At 39.6% G+C, this 15550-nt stretch overlaps 1 protein-coding gene across 1 annotated transcript in view; it reads left to right on the plus strand.

The window, feature by feature from the left end:
• The window catches only part of LOC139466721 (opioid growth factor receptor-like protein 1), a 45434-nt gene that overhangs the window by 1267 nt on the left and 28617 nt on the right, over nt 1-15550 (plus strand). Inside the window, exons 2-5 of the mRNA XM_071248367.1 lie at nt 1587-1646; nt 6528-6605; nt 10920-10989; nt 11595-11673. Coding sequence (XP_071104468.1) covers nt 1587-1646; nt 6528-6605; nt 10920-10989; nt 11595-11673 — 287 coding nt within the window. The remainder of the gene's footprint in view (nt 1-1586; nt 1647-6527; nt 6606-10919; nt 10990-11594; nt 11674-15550) is intronic.

Below are 15550 nucleotides of genomic sequence, written 5' to 3' on the forward strand. Positions count from 1 at the left end.
ATCCAGTTAAGAAAAACTTAATGATTTAACTTCAGCATTTTGATGCAATGATCAGAAGTAAATGTATCTGAAACTGTTGTGTTACTATGAATAATGAATACCAATATCGTGTGTTATTTTAGTTGCAGTTTTTACTATAACATGTTTAAAATATTAATAGCAATAAGCGTAGCATGTTAGTATTTTGCCATGTGTATTTTATGTGGTTAAGTTTGATTGGTCATCATTTGAGGGTTCGCACAGTCTTGATATTTCTATAGTGAGTACAATATGTAGACATATTGTCAAACAACAATGAATATGACTTTTAATGGGCCAAGGTATGGTATTTGTGATATGATTTCCATTCCCTGACAACCAAGGTTTGTTTCAAGGAGTCGATTGCAGTGCTGTCAGTTTGGAATAAGAGGGATAAAATAGATTACAAGAACATATTATGTTAAATCCAGATGAAAATGAACACTTTTTATAATCAGATCATGCAGATACCAGTATGGATTTGTTGACATGGTATTTCTGGTGTCACATGCAAATCATCTCACGTTAATGTCTTTGCTTTCGAGAAAAAACACCAAAACTCATTGTATGCGTGTATGCGCACGCTGTTCTTCATAGCTGTATTTTTTGGGGAAAACAGTGCACACTATACACAAGAAGATGCAGTAGTTAGCATCATTAGCAGTGATAAGTCAGGAAATGATTCAGATTTTCTAATTTGTTGTTTTTTATTCCTCCATCAACATGTTCAAACCAAGTTGGCCCAATAAATCTGTGATGTCAATTTGTTTTAATTGATCTAGGCATTTTTATTTTTAGTTATTTTTTCTCGCCTCCATCACACCAATTGGTCCCAAGAAACTGTTCATGTGGAACAACATAAATTTCACAATGTTTGTTTGTTCTGATTTCATTTTTTATATGTCACTATTGTGAGTTGGTTTTGTAAATCAACTGATAAAATATAGTAGGCCTGGTTAACAATGGTTAAACATCAACAAGTACAAAATAACATCATTTGCAAAACATTTTTCCTTAAAACTATTCATGTGAATATAATGCTAAAAGACATGACAGGAACATGATAAAGACAAATATGATAAATTTGACAAATATGAACATGAAAAATATTTTTTTTATTTTAGACATAAGAATAGGCCTTAGAATTTTGTGGTGGCTCAGCATGTTTCTCACATTCTTTCTATGAATCTCATATGAGTTGCTTGAGCATGTTGAGCAATGTCCTTCTCTTACACCATACACAAATAGGGATTAATCCTGCAGAATGAAACAAAAAGAACATTAATGTAATAAAGATATAGACTTTTGTCTTGGGATATTTGAACATGGTGAACCACCACAAATATTTTAGGCCTAGAGGCAGAAGAATAACTTGGTAAAATCAAATTATATTCGACTAACTTAATGTTCTTTATTGGTGTTATTATGCCTAGCTTAATGCTTCTAGTTTAACATTGTCTAACATTATTGATTCCTAGTATATATAAAAACCTCTGTATTCAGCTTGGAGATTTGGTCATTTTACGTCGTGTCTGTCTATGACTGAAGCACATGTATTGTTTCTTCAGTCATCGAGTGACGAGTATGAGGAAGCATGGTCCAAACCCTGGCGATCTAGTACAGAAAGGGTAGGCACCTTCCATGAACAATGGTGTAGGACTGCTCCATTTTCTCCCTCTATTTGCGCTGACTCTGATTCTTTCGTGGTAGTAAGTCAATATAGATAGTAGAATGTCTTGAGGTTTTTTTTGCTCTTCGGTGTTCAGGTCTAATGATGAAAGTTTGTTGACATGGTTACATTAATGCCTTGAGTAAATTCTCAGCACAGCATTAGTGATTAGAAATGGCCCTTTCCTGAATAACATATGATTTGTGCATTTTACATGTTGTAGTATCCATCCTTACTAATTAAGAGTTTTATATCTCCATTCTATAATGATATGTGCTCTGTACCCATTTGTCACCATACAGGCTTGCCGTAAAAGGCGACTATGCTTGTCGTAAGAGGCGTCGGGTCGGGTCGTCAGGCTTGCTGACTTGGTTGATGCATGTCATCATATTCTAATTGCGTAGGTCAATGCTCATGATGTCAAACACTGGATTGTCTGGTCCAGACTCAATTATTTAAAGACTGACGTCATATAGCTGGAATATTGCTGAGTGCGGCATTAAACAACAAACAAACAATTTGTCACCATAGCTTCCTTTTGTGTCCAGTATACAACTTGAAAATAGCCATCCAATCAGAATACCCCTGTGAGCAGATGCAAAGTGTGTGCAAAGTTGCTGATATAAAGAGATGGGGACAGTGTTCGAAATAGGAGCCTGCTCCTAGGCCCATTGCAGGTACATCTCGTGTCAGGACCGAAGTTTCAAATTTGTATGGGTGCTTATAGCCTGCAGTTAATTTATGCATATATTTGTCCCAATAACCGCAGGTTTTTGCTTTCAAATGAGGGCCTGAAGAGTTTAGTCAGGGCCTTCAGCTTCTAAAGTTTGTGAGTCCTGATAGCAGCCCGACAATTTATTTTTTTCAAACACCGGATGGCAGTGTCTTTCACAAAACGAGGCTATGGTAGGGAGTTAGTCCTGGGTATGTATTTGTGGTGGGAGGATACATTGATGCATCAGTGAATCGTGATATTTTAAGTATTGATCACAGTCACAAACAAAGAAAAAAATATTTTATTCTTACCATAACTGTTTGCTTTAATAACCGTTACACCAAACACCAGGTAATAGTGAACATTAGTGGTGACAACATAAATATTTTCATCCTTTATGTCATACTTGACTGCCAACTGTAAGTCATCAGTGTGCGAGGTATTTGGTCATCTTGTCCATAAAAAAGAATGCTTATGCACCACAGATAAGAGCACATGCATGTATGGTTATACATATTGGATCGTGAGCAAGGTATCGTGATATGTATCGGATCACACAGTTGGTGTATCGTCCCAGCCCTAGTATGGATTATGGATTATGGAATGAAGATATGATACCCTGGATTATTGTCGATGAGTCACCCTTGATTAGCATGATTAGTAGTGCTCCTTGCTTAAGCATACTTCACTTTTATAGACATGAACACATGATGATTGCCTGTCTGTCCTAACATGCCTAATGCACACATAACATGCTTGGTCAGCATGATCAGTCAAATATATAACTAGTTTAATACATAGCATGCCCGAATAGAAAGACAGAGCTCCAGATAAGCTTTTGGTATTGTGGGTATTTTACCCATGCATTTTAAAATCATTGGGTAATTCAGTAATTCTATCTGGGTATTCAAATTTCTGTTACCCACTAGTTTTTACACATGTGGATATTTAAGTTAAATATTTAAAAACATTATTCATCTAGTCCCTGCAATCTGGTGTCGTGTGGGTTCGAGAGCTTTATAGGACTAAAATATACCACGATACTTCCACAAGAAAGTGTGATGGCAAATGATCATGATGTAACTGTCATTGTGGAGTTTGGCAAGGTTGACAGAATGCTCGTTTAATTTCAAAATAAGTTGCTGATTTGCTAATCGAATACGCAGGCTTACTACACAATACGCACAAGTTTTATTTTTGTAGCGTATCTGTAATGTTCGTTGCGTATTTGATACGCTTGGATTATATTTTACTGTCTATTTCTGCATTTCTGATGCGTATTTTACGCAGATACGCAGCTTATCTGGAGCTCTGGAAAGAATATTCAGGAATTTTGCTAAGGCATTAACATATGTTGTAATGATTGCAATCAATAGAACACCATTATATTTTCCATTCAAGCAGATGTGTTTGTATGTGATAGACAGGAATAACTATCCTTTGTGAAACTGCCAGGCAATGTCTGCATCAGCAAAAGAATATTCATTGGGACTTAGTCGTCTAAGGCGCCACAATTCGTTGTGCAGACTTGCGTCCCTTGGGCATGCCAGAAACCTATGATTGTGGGTTTGAATCCCGGTTCGCCCTGATTATGTTTCTAGGCTTGTCAGCACCATGCCTGTGCTTGTTGGTTTCATTGAAGTGGTAAACGCCTGAGACCTGCATCACTTTGGGCTTTCCTTCCACATTAAGCTGACACACCACGATATGACTGTAATACTGTAAAAAGCAGCATTAAACCAAACTCACTCACTCTTAATTAACAGCTCCTTTTAACCATGTTAACCTCAGTGCCAGTGCTAACAAATCGTTTTTCCATATAGATATATTCTTGTTGTGTTACAGAATGAAAACTTTTCTATTTTAGTCTAGAAATCACTTTGGGCTTTCCTTCCACATTAAGCTGACACGCCATGATATGACTGGAATACTGTTAAAAGCAGCCTTAAACCCCACTTAGTAGGACAAATTTTCATATAGATGTATCTGCTTTGTTCTTATCAATGAAGTCAAAAACATATTCTGTGTCATCACAGTCATATGAATTGGCACTAAGGCTTGAAAAGATAAAAGAATTGGTTCTGGGGCAATGGTTTTTGAAAATATAGTGCATCTATTTTTTTATTATTTTTTTTAGTTGTTCAAAACTAGATTAACAGTTGTGTAACCAAATAAACAATTACAATTGTGTACCATCAACATGGGAAAGGGCCTCCCTACATAAATGTATTCCTTGATGAGTTAAATACTGTAATACAATATTTGACTACAGTTGGACTTGGAATATTTAAGGATTTTCTTTTTTAAATGGCAATAAAAACGAATAGTGCGGCAAACTCTATACTGATGCAGGTGGTGCCAAGACTTTTTTTTTTTTTGTCTAACAAGGATGCCCCTCCTGCGTGTGAGGAAGTGACCCATTCATCTTCAGCCTGGGGAAACATAAAGCAAGCACATGTGAATATAGGGATGGAAATTGAGCATGTTGTTCATCTCTGCCTCATTGATACATATCCTCTTCATCCATTTTATCATCAGCATTTACATAATGTTTATAAGCACCTGTTACAAAGCCTGTAGATTTACATGACAATCCACATTTTATTGTGCACATAAGTCTTTTTACATAAAACAAAGCAGTGTATAAGGGGTATTTTACTGCTCAGTAACCATGGTAACTATTATTGAAAAAGTTTTAGTTTCATGGTCATTTGTACCAAGTTTAAGCTTGTTTCTGGTTTTAATATGACTGTTAAAGTTAAAGTTAAGTTGTTAAAGTAGTGTCCAGGAGGCTTATTGTCACGCCTATGGCCGATACAGTACATGATACACACAGAAGGGACGGACCATTTGCTAATCTTGGGAGATGGAGGACAGATTTTATCGAAAAGAGTCTTCCCAGAATAATGTTAAAAAAAGGAATGATATTTCAGTGTTGAAAACAAATTTGTCTGCTAAAAATCCATTATTGTGAGGTGTGTTTTTTTCTTCCAAATGAAATATTTAGGCTCATAATTTTAATTATCTGGGGCTGAAAAAATATCTAGTCTCCATAAGTCCCAGATACTTGATAGACATGGAGCATTTCACCTCATCATGCTATTGCCAAATACATACAGATGGGTGTGGCTTGTGAGGAAATGATCACTTGTCCTGCCCAGTAAAGCTCTACTTGTTTTGAACCAAGCTTGTCCTAATGGCTTGTACCCAAATGTTTTGGATTTTCAAGGACGTTTGTATCTTATCATGCTTATCTATGTTAGCTTGGCGTTTGTGGAGGTCACAAAAATATTTTATCCTTGACATCCAAGACAGCCCCACACCTGAATGGCATGTTCCTAGTACAATAAAGAAGTGATTTAATGCTTTTTCTGTGAAGTGAAATTAAAAATTCTACATGTTTGATAGATAAATCGGGTAGCTTCATGGTTAAGGCGTTCCCTCGGGACACTCAAGGCCCAGGTTTGATTCCACTCATAGGTACAATATAAGCCCTGTTCAGTTCTCCTCTGCCATTGTATTGCTGGAACATTGCAAAAGACGGCGTGAAACCTCTCTCTCTCTCTCTCACTCACTCACTCACTCACTCACTCACTCACTCACTCACTCACTCACTCACTCACTCACTCACTCACTCGATATATGAATAATTCACCTGGTCCAGTATCTCAAACTGTATGTTTGTGTGTGTGAAAGATTGTACATTATTTTCATCATTCTTTATTAAGTCTTAATAAACAGGGGGCACGGGGTGGCCCAGTCATGTAAGGCGCCGCGATTCGCTGTGAAGAGTTGCGTCCCTGGGGCACGCCAGAAACCTATGATTGTGGGTTTGAATCCTGGTTAGCCCGATTATGTTTCTAGGTTTGTCAGCACCACGCCCGTGCTCGTGGGTTTCACTGTAGTGGTAAACGTCTGAGACCTGAATCACTTTGAGCTTTCCTCCCACATTAAGCTGACACGCCACGATTTAACTGTAATACTGTTAAAAGCAGCATTAAACCCAACTCACTCACTCACTCTTAATTAACAACTCCTTTTAACCTCAGTGCCAGTGCTAACAGATCGTTTCTCCATATAAATATATTCTTGTTGTGTTACAGAATGAAAACTTTTCTATTTTAGACTAGAAATCCACGGAAACCTGTGTTCACGAGGCGATGGAGTCAGAAAGACACAGAGGATTATAGGAAGGGATACCCGGTAAGTGTACCAGCCAGAAGGCTCCTAGGCCCAGACGAGTGTTTACGTTTCACAAGGAACACTAAACATGTTAAAAATACTTCAATAAGAAGAGAAAGGTATTATTCTTTCTAAGTGGTTGGATGTATTGAAAGGCTATTTTAAATTAACTGGAATTACTTTTGGAAGAATGTCCTTTAACATGTCAAAATAAGTTCATTAACTTCGTGCCACATTTTAGGCTAGGGTTCGACGTTCACATTAATTTAGATGATGCCTTCATTTCACGATTTACAGTCAGCTGTAATTAGCATGGTCAAGTGGCAAGTCAAGGACTGAGCCAAGAGTACCTACTTATCAGGTTTGCCATTTGTCCAGTTTACTACTTATCTGAGAAGTGTGTTTCCATCTATTGTCGTCAATGGTTATCACTACCGTAAGTTTAGCAGCATTTAAAATAAGCCTGTCTTATTAGTTATTCTCAATGGACGCAGTAAGCAGAGACGACAAATAGCACCGGTGTTATTGTATTGTTGGGCATGGGTGGCCCAGTCGTCTAAGGTGCCGCAATTCGCTGTGCAGATTTGCGTCTCTTGGGCACACCAGAAACCTATGATTGTGGGTTCGAACCCTGGTTCGCCCCGAATATGTTTCTAGGTTTGTCAGCACCATACCCATGCTTCTGGGTTTCACCGAAGTGGTAAACGTCTGAGACCTGCATCACTTCGGGTTTTTCTCCCACATTGAGCTGACATGCCGTGATATAACAGGAATACTGTCAAAAGCAGTTTTAAGCACAACTCACCCCTTGTAAGTTGATCGCTTCTATGACATGAAATTCATGAACCTTGGTTTGCATAAAAGTTAAACAGAGTGTCAGAATGGTTCATTGTCATCTCAAATGTCCTTCAGATAACTTTGGTTATGATATAGATGAATGACCTATGAAAATTTTCTAAAATCATGAAAATATCCAAAGCAGGGTTTTACCTTGACTTACAAGAGTTGGGTCCAGATGAGTATTGATAAGGGTCCTTGCAGGCAGCATGGGGGTCCTGTAAAGTAATGAAATGGTGTAGTGAACTATAAGTTGACATAATTCAGAGCTCCAGATAAGCTTTTGGTGTTGTGGGTATTTTACCCATGCATTTTAAAATCATTGGGTATCAGTAATTCTACCTGCGTATTCAAATTTCTGTTACCCACTAGTTTTTACACATGTGGGTATTTAAGTTAAATATTTAAAAACACTATTCATCTAGTCCCTGCAAACTGGTGTTGTGTGGGTTCGAGAGCTTTATAGGACTCAAAAATACCACGATACTTCCACAAGAATGTGTGATGGCAAATGATCATGATGTAACTGTCATCGTGGAGTTTGGCAAGGTTGACGGAATGCCCCTTTATAATTTCAAAATAAGTTGCTGATTTGCTAATCGAATACGCAGGGTTACTTCACACTATTTTGACGATACGCACAAGTTATATTTTTGTAGCGTATCTGTAATGTTCGTTGCGTATTTGATACGCTTGGATTATATTTTACTGTGTATTTCTGCATTTCTTATGCGTATTTCACGCAGATACGCAGCTTATCTGGAGCTCTGTAATTGCTGGAGAGCCTGAAATGAATCAATGGTCATGATTGATGGATAAAATAGCAGACACCGATAACCTGCTCTTGATGTGCTGTATGTACAATGCATATTATTGCACTTATGTTGGGATGCAGTATATTCTTTTCCTGCGTCCAATCCCACATTTGTGCGTGACGTAAAACCCTGGTCCAAAGGACATTTGTCTCCAGCAAAATCAAAATCAGTGGTAAACGATCAATTTGACTCAAGTAACCTAGGAAATTATCAACGTGCTGCATTTTTGTCCAGTTTATAGTTGGGGGCATGGTTGGGCCAGTCGTCTGAGGCGCCACGATTTGCTGTGGAGAGTTGCGTCTCTTGAGCACGCCAGAAACCTAGGATTGTGGGTTGGAATCATAGTTCGCCCCGATTATGTTTCTAGGTTTGTCAGCACCATACCCGTGCTCGTTGGTTTCACCTAAGTGGTAAACGTGTAAGACCTGCATCACTTCGGGCTTTCCTCCCACATTAAGCTGACATGCCGTGATATAACCCATTTCACTCAAGATGAAGGTGTAGATCCAATTCTCTGGGTCCGTCTTAGGAATGGGGACTCATTGATAGTATTCATGTTTAGTTGATTGTTTTTCAGTTTAATCTTGTCACTATGAGTGATTGTAATGCATGTTCTGAAAATATTTGCAATGTTTCCCAATCCACGCTCTCATGTGCTGTTTACTACCAACTGTTCAATTGTGGACATCTTCCCGAGGCAAGGGACTTAACTGACTATGAAAGTCAAGTTTCCACCTTTGCCGAACTAGGCTGGTGTTATGGAGCTATATTTTGGCAGGACTAACAAGTCGATGCATAGTCCAATCAAAATCACATAACGAAATCAACATCCGGTTCATAAACTATCGTGCCAATTCCGGTTGATCGCAGGATTTGCAAATCATGTGTACTGCTAACACAGTGTAAAGTTGTAAACAGATATTTTCGAAATCTTTTCATGTTTTTAATCACCTCACCTGATTTGATGATGTCAGACCCGTTTTATCACAATATAGATCTGGATCATCGATCAGATCATCGTGACTGGGCACTCAAGTGATATGAGAGGTAGAATCTGATTGGTCAGTAGGAGAGACATATGAGGGACATTACTTGTAAGAGCCACTGGTAGTGTTGCGACCAAGCCCAGAAATTCCAGCCTAGTCAGCAAGGGTGTAAAACTGGACTTTCGAAGTCAGTTAACTCCCTTGCCCTGGGAAGATGCACATTTGTATGAACATGATGAATGACCTACTAACAGAGCCAGACATCATTGGTCTGATCCTAGTCTACAGTGTCCTTCAGACTAGCAGTTTTTGTAATCTAATTAAATTTTGTGAGAATCAACAAGTCCTAGATTTTCTTCTGCTTGTCACATGAGACTACTTTGTGACAAGGTTTATTGCATCTCATGGTACATGGACATTTTCACTCTACAGTAAGGGACATTTCGCATTATATCATACGCGTACTCATTGATCTGGCACGATGTACAGGATGTCCTCTCTTGGTGCCCCCGCCATGACAGTGTAACTATGGTGAACATGGGATAAATCTGATCAAGCTTGTCATAAATCATGTACATATACTTGGTTTTTGTTTGTTCTTCACATTATTCAGTAACACAAAATAACTGTTTTAGCCCACTAGTCCTTATAATGAAAACATATAGCAAAACCCTTAATAATGGCAAATTTCTACTTGTCCTTATGATACCTTAACATTCAGGCAGTTTGGCAAGGACTATACATGTAGTGCCAATTTCTAACACTGATTTTTGTACTTGTCTTTGAACAATTTTTGACAGTAGCCCAGATTAGACATAAATCTGATTCCAGCAAGAGTTACATCCCTTACCTTTTACAGGCATATGTCTCTGGATCCTGTATTAGTACCAAAAGAACAACAACATAGATCTATAATATAAACGTGATAAATGTATGTTATTGTAGTGAAGGAACTTTTGAACATGTTGAAGTCAGGGACAGGCGTTAGTTGTTGGTTGGTTTGTTTGTTGTTTAATGCTGCACTCAGCAATATTCCAGCTATATGCACCTGTCTGTAAATAATCGAGCCTGGACCAGACAATCCAGTGATTGATATCACAAGCATCGATCCATGCAATTGGGATCGATGACATGCATCAACCAAATGCATCAACCAAATCAGCGAGCCTGACCACCCAATCAGTGAATCCCGTTAGTCGCCTCTTACGACAAGCACAGTCGCCTTTTACAGCAAACATGGGTTGCTGAAGACCTATTCTACCCCAGATCTTCATGGATCTATAGGCAGACGTGAAAGTCTTAGACATGCAGTGACACATTAGACTCAGCATGCTCAGTAGTAATTGCAGATAAGTATGTGTGTATTCTGTCTTCAAAGTTACATTGCTGCTATCACGACTACATTCCTGGCATCGGTACTAGTTGTAGACACATTGCTTGTTGATTAGAACAGCTGATAGAATGTGTGACTGAGATTTGAAAGGATCATCCAGACTGTGATAAATTGGTCCTTTGTCCCACAATTTCTGTCTGTCATCCAGAGAGATGGAAGTCTGCATTAGGCAGATTTAACTTGATGATAAGTTAACATTGTAAACTCGCATCAATTGTGTCTGGTACTGATGGAAATCTGGAATAATCTGGAGTCTGTTTCAGAGAGACATGAAGTTTTCTGTATGTTCTTTGGCTTGTTCCAGGGGAAGAAGGACGTTTCTGGAACACTCAACTTAGACTTTTACAGAAACTGCATCACATCACAGCCAAATGGTATGTACATGAAGACTTGATAGCATCGTTTGGAGATGTATTGTCACTAAATTTTATTTAATGGCAGACAGCTCTCTCTCTCTCTCTCTCTCTCTCTCTCTCTCTCTCTCTCTCTCTCTCTCTCTCTCTCTCTCTCTCTCTCTCTCTCTCTCTCTCTCTCTCTCTCTCTCTCTCTCCCCCAGATGAATTCTGCTGCTGCAAGGAAAACATTATGTGGCACAACATAACCAGTTTTCCTCAAACATCAATACAAACTCATTTATATATGCAGCTCTGCAGACTTCCCTCCAATGTTAAGCTGACATGCCATTAAATGACTGAAGGGGTGGTCGGGTAGCCTAGTGGTTAAAGAGTTCGCTCGTCACGTCAAAGACCCGGATTCGATTCCCGACATGGGTACAATGTGTGAAGGGCCCATTTCTGGTGTCCCCCGCCGTGATATTGCTGGAATATTGCTAAAAGCGGGGTAAAACCATACTCAGTCAGTTAAATGACTGAAGAACTGTTCAATACGTTCAAGCCTCATTGGTTTTGTTGGCTAGATCAGATGGATGGTTTTGTTATGCTTCTCAGAATATGGTTGCAACTATTATCCTGTATTGCAGGTGACAAAATTGATGACATACACGAGAATTGGTATGGAAAGTACGACATCCTTGAGAGTCATCATGGTTACATACAGTGGTAAGTTGTCCAATAATTTGATGGCAGTAACAAAGTGATAGCAAAAATATTAATTCTTCTTTGAAGGTTTTTTCCTTTGGTAATAATTCCACATATGAAAATAACACAAATACTGGTTCTTGAAATGCGGGAAAAAACAAGTTATTTGTAATTCATTTTTTTATATCCGCTGATATCCGCGGCATGTGATCATCCACAGTCCATTCATCCACACATCCTAAAATGTGGTCATTACATTTTGTATATACAGCTCACAGTCAGTGTCAGAAAGAGTCTACTATATGTACTTGCCCGAACAGTTTCAGTAAACTATGGTGTAAAGATATGGGCCAAAATAGGCAGAACTATTAGAACAATCTTTATTTTAGTCATCATTTTCAGAAGATTTCTGTCTTAGTATATACATTGTATACTAGTATATGCTGATATTACTAAATCAGAAAAAATTTGTGGCGGTCGGGTAGCCTAGTGGTTAAAGCATTTGCTTGTCACGCCGAAGACCTAGCTTTGATTCCCGACATGGGTACAATGTGTGAAGCCCATTTCTGGTGTCCCCTGCCATGATATTGCTGAAATATTGCTAAAAGCGGCGTAAAACCATACTCACTCACTCACTCACTCACTCACTCACTCACTCAGAAGAAATGTGACTAAACTCGGGCTTTGGACTAGTGACTGATGTTGCTGCCTGCCCATGATGACCAAATACCTTGAGGATCACTTGTCATGTTTGTGAAACTTTGAACACATATCAAAGCACATTTCAGGACCATGATCACAACTATTCTGTTATTTATTTAATAGGGGAGCACAGGTCGCCAGTGATCTAAGTTCGCTGTGCAGAGTTGTGTTCCTTTGTCATGCCAGGAATCTATGATCAGGGGTGCGATTTCCTGTTCACCCTGATTGTGTTTCTAGTTTGTTAGCACCTTACCCGTGGTCTTGGGTTTCACCAAATTGGCGAACATCTGTGACTTGCTTTACTTGGGCTTTCCTTCCACATTTAGCTGACAAGCTGAGATATAACTGAAATACTCCCACATCAAGCTGACACGGCCGTGATATAACTGGAATACTCCCACATCTAGCTGACACGGCCGTGATATAACTGAAATACTCCCACATCAAGCTGACACACCGTGATATAGCTGAAATACTCCCACATCTAGCTGACACGGCCGTGATATAACTGGAATACTCCCACATCTAGTTGACAAGCTGTGATATAACTGAAATACTCCCACATCTAGCTGACACGGCCGTGATATAACTGAAATACTCCCACATCTAGCTGACACGGCCGTGATATAACTGAAATACTCCCACATCTAGCTGACACGGCCGTGATGTAACTGAAATACTCCCACATCAAGCTGACACACCGTGATATAGCTGAAATACTCCCACATCTAGCTGACACGGCCGTGATATAACTGGAATACTCCCACATCTAGTTGACAAGCTGTGATATAACTGAAATACTCCCACATCTAGCTGACAAGCTGTTATATAACTGAAATACTCCCACATCAAGCTGAAACACCGTGATATAACAGGAATACTCCCACATCAAGCTGACACACCGTGATATAACTGAAATACTCCCACATCAAGCTGACACACCGTGATATAACTGAAATACTCCCACATCAAGCTGACACACCGTGATATAACTGGAATACTCCCACATCAAGCTGACAAGCTGTTATATAACTGAAATACTCCCACATCTAGCTGACACGCCGTGATATAAATGAAATACTCCCACATCAAGCTGACACACCGTGATATAACTGAAATACTCCCACATCAAGCTGACACACCGTGATATAACAGGAATACTCCCACATCAAGCTGACATGCCGTGATATAACTGGAATACTGTGACTTGCTTTACTTGGGCTTTCCTTCCACATTTAGCTGACAAGCTGAGATATAACTGAAATACTCCCACATCAAGCTGACACGGCCGTGATATAACTGGAATACTCCCACATCTAGCTGACACGGCCGTGATATAACTGAAATACTCCCACATCAAGCTGACACGGCCGTGATATAGCTGAAATACTCCCACATCTAGCTGACACGGCCGTGATATAACTGGAATACTCCCACATCTAGTTGTCAAGCTGTGATATAACTGAAATACTCCCACATCTAGCTGACACGGCCGTGATATAACTGAAATACTCCCACATCTAGCTGACACGGCCGTGATATAACTGAAATACTCCCACATCTAGCTGACACGGCCGTGATATAACTGAAATACTCCCACATCAAGCTGACACACCGTGATATAGCTGAAATACTCCCACATCTAGCTGACACGGCCGTGATATAACTGGAATACTCCCACATCTAGTTGACAAGCTGTGATATAACTGAAATACTCCCACATCTAGCTGACAAGCTGTTATATAACTGAAATACTCCCACATCAAGCTGAAACACCGTGATATAACAGGAATACTCCCACATCAAGCTGACACACCGTGATATAACTGAAATACTCCCACATCAAGCTGACACACCGTGATATAACTGAAATACTCCCACATCAAGCTGACACACCGTGATATAACTGGAATACTCCCACATCAAGCTGACAAGCTGTTATATAACTGAAATACTCCCACATCTAGCTGACACGCCGTGATATAAATGAAATACTCCCACATCAAGCTGACACACCGTGATATAACTGAAATACTCCCACATCAAGCTGACACACCGTGATATAACAGGAATACTCCCACATCAAGCTGACATGCCGTGATATAACTGGAATACTGTGACTTGCTTTACTTGGGCTTTCCTTCCACATTTAGCTGACAAGCTGAGATATAACTGAAATACTCCCACATCAAGCTGACACGGCCGTGATATAACTGGAATACTCCCACATCTAGCTGACACGGCCGTGATATAACTGAAATACTCCCACATCAAGCTGACACGGCCGTGATATAGCTGAAATACTCCCACATCTAGCTGACACGGCCGTGATATAACTGGAATACTCCCACATCTAGTTGTCAAGCTGTGATATAACTGAAATACTCCCACATCTAGCTGACACGGCCGTGATATAACTGAAATACTCCCACATCTAGCTGACACGGCCGTGATATAACTGAAATACTCCCACATCTAGCTGACACGGCCGTGATATAACTGAAATACTCCCACATCAAGCTGACACACCGTGATATAGCTGAAATACTCCCACATCTAGCTGACACGGCCGTGATATAACTGGAATACTCCCACATCTAGTTGACAAGCTGTGATATAACTGAAATACTCCCACATCTAGCTGACAAGCTGTTATATAACTGAAATACTCCCACATCAAGCTGAAACACCGTGATATAACAGGAATACTCCCACATCAAGCTGACACACCGTGATATAACTGAAATACTCCCACATCAAGCTGACACACCGTGATATAACTGAAATACTCCCACATCAAGCTGACACACCGTGATATAACTGGAATACTCCCACATCAAGCTGACACACCGTGATATAACAGGAATACTCCCACATCAAGCTGACACACCGTGATATAACAGGAATACTTCCACATCAAGCTGACACACCGTGATATAACAGGAATACTCCCACATCAAGCTGACACACCGTGATATAACAGGAATACTCCCACATCTAGCTGACACACCGTGATATAACAGGAATACTCCCACATCAAGCTGACACACCGTGATATAACTGAAATACTCCCACATCAAGCTGACACACCGTGATATAACAGGAATACTCCCACATCAAGCTGACATGCCGTGATATAACTGGAATACTGTTCAAAACAGTGTTAAACCAAACTCAATCACTCACTCTCTCACTG

This window comes from Haliotis cracherodii, unplaced genomic scaffold (genome assembly GCF_022045235.1).
Source record: "Haliotis cracherodii isolate W230 unplaced genomic scaffold, xgHalCrac1.p SCAF_19, whole genome shotgun sequence".
Classification (NCBI taxonomy): domain Eukaryota; kingdom Metazoa; phylum Mollusca; class Gastropoda; order Lepetellida; family Haliotidae; genus Haliotis; species Haliotis cracherodii.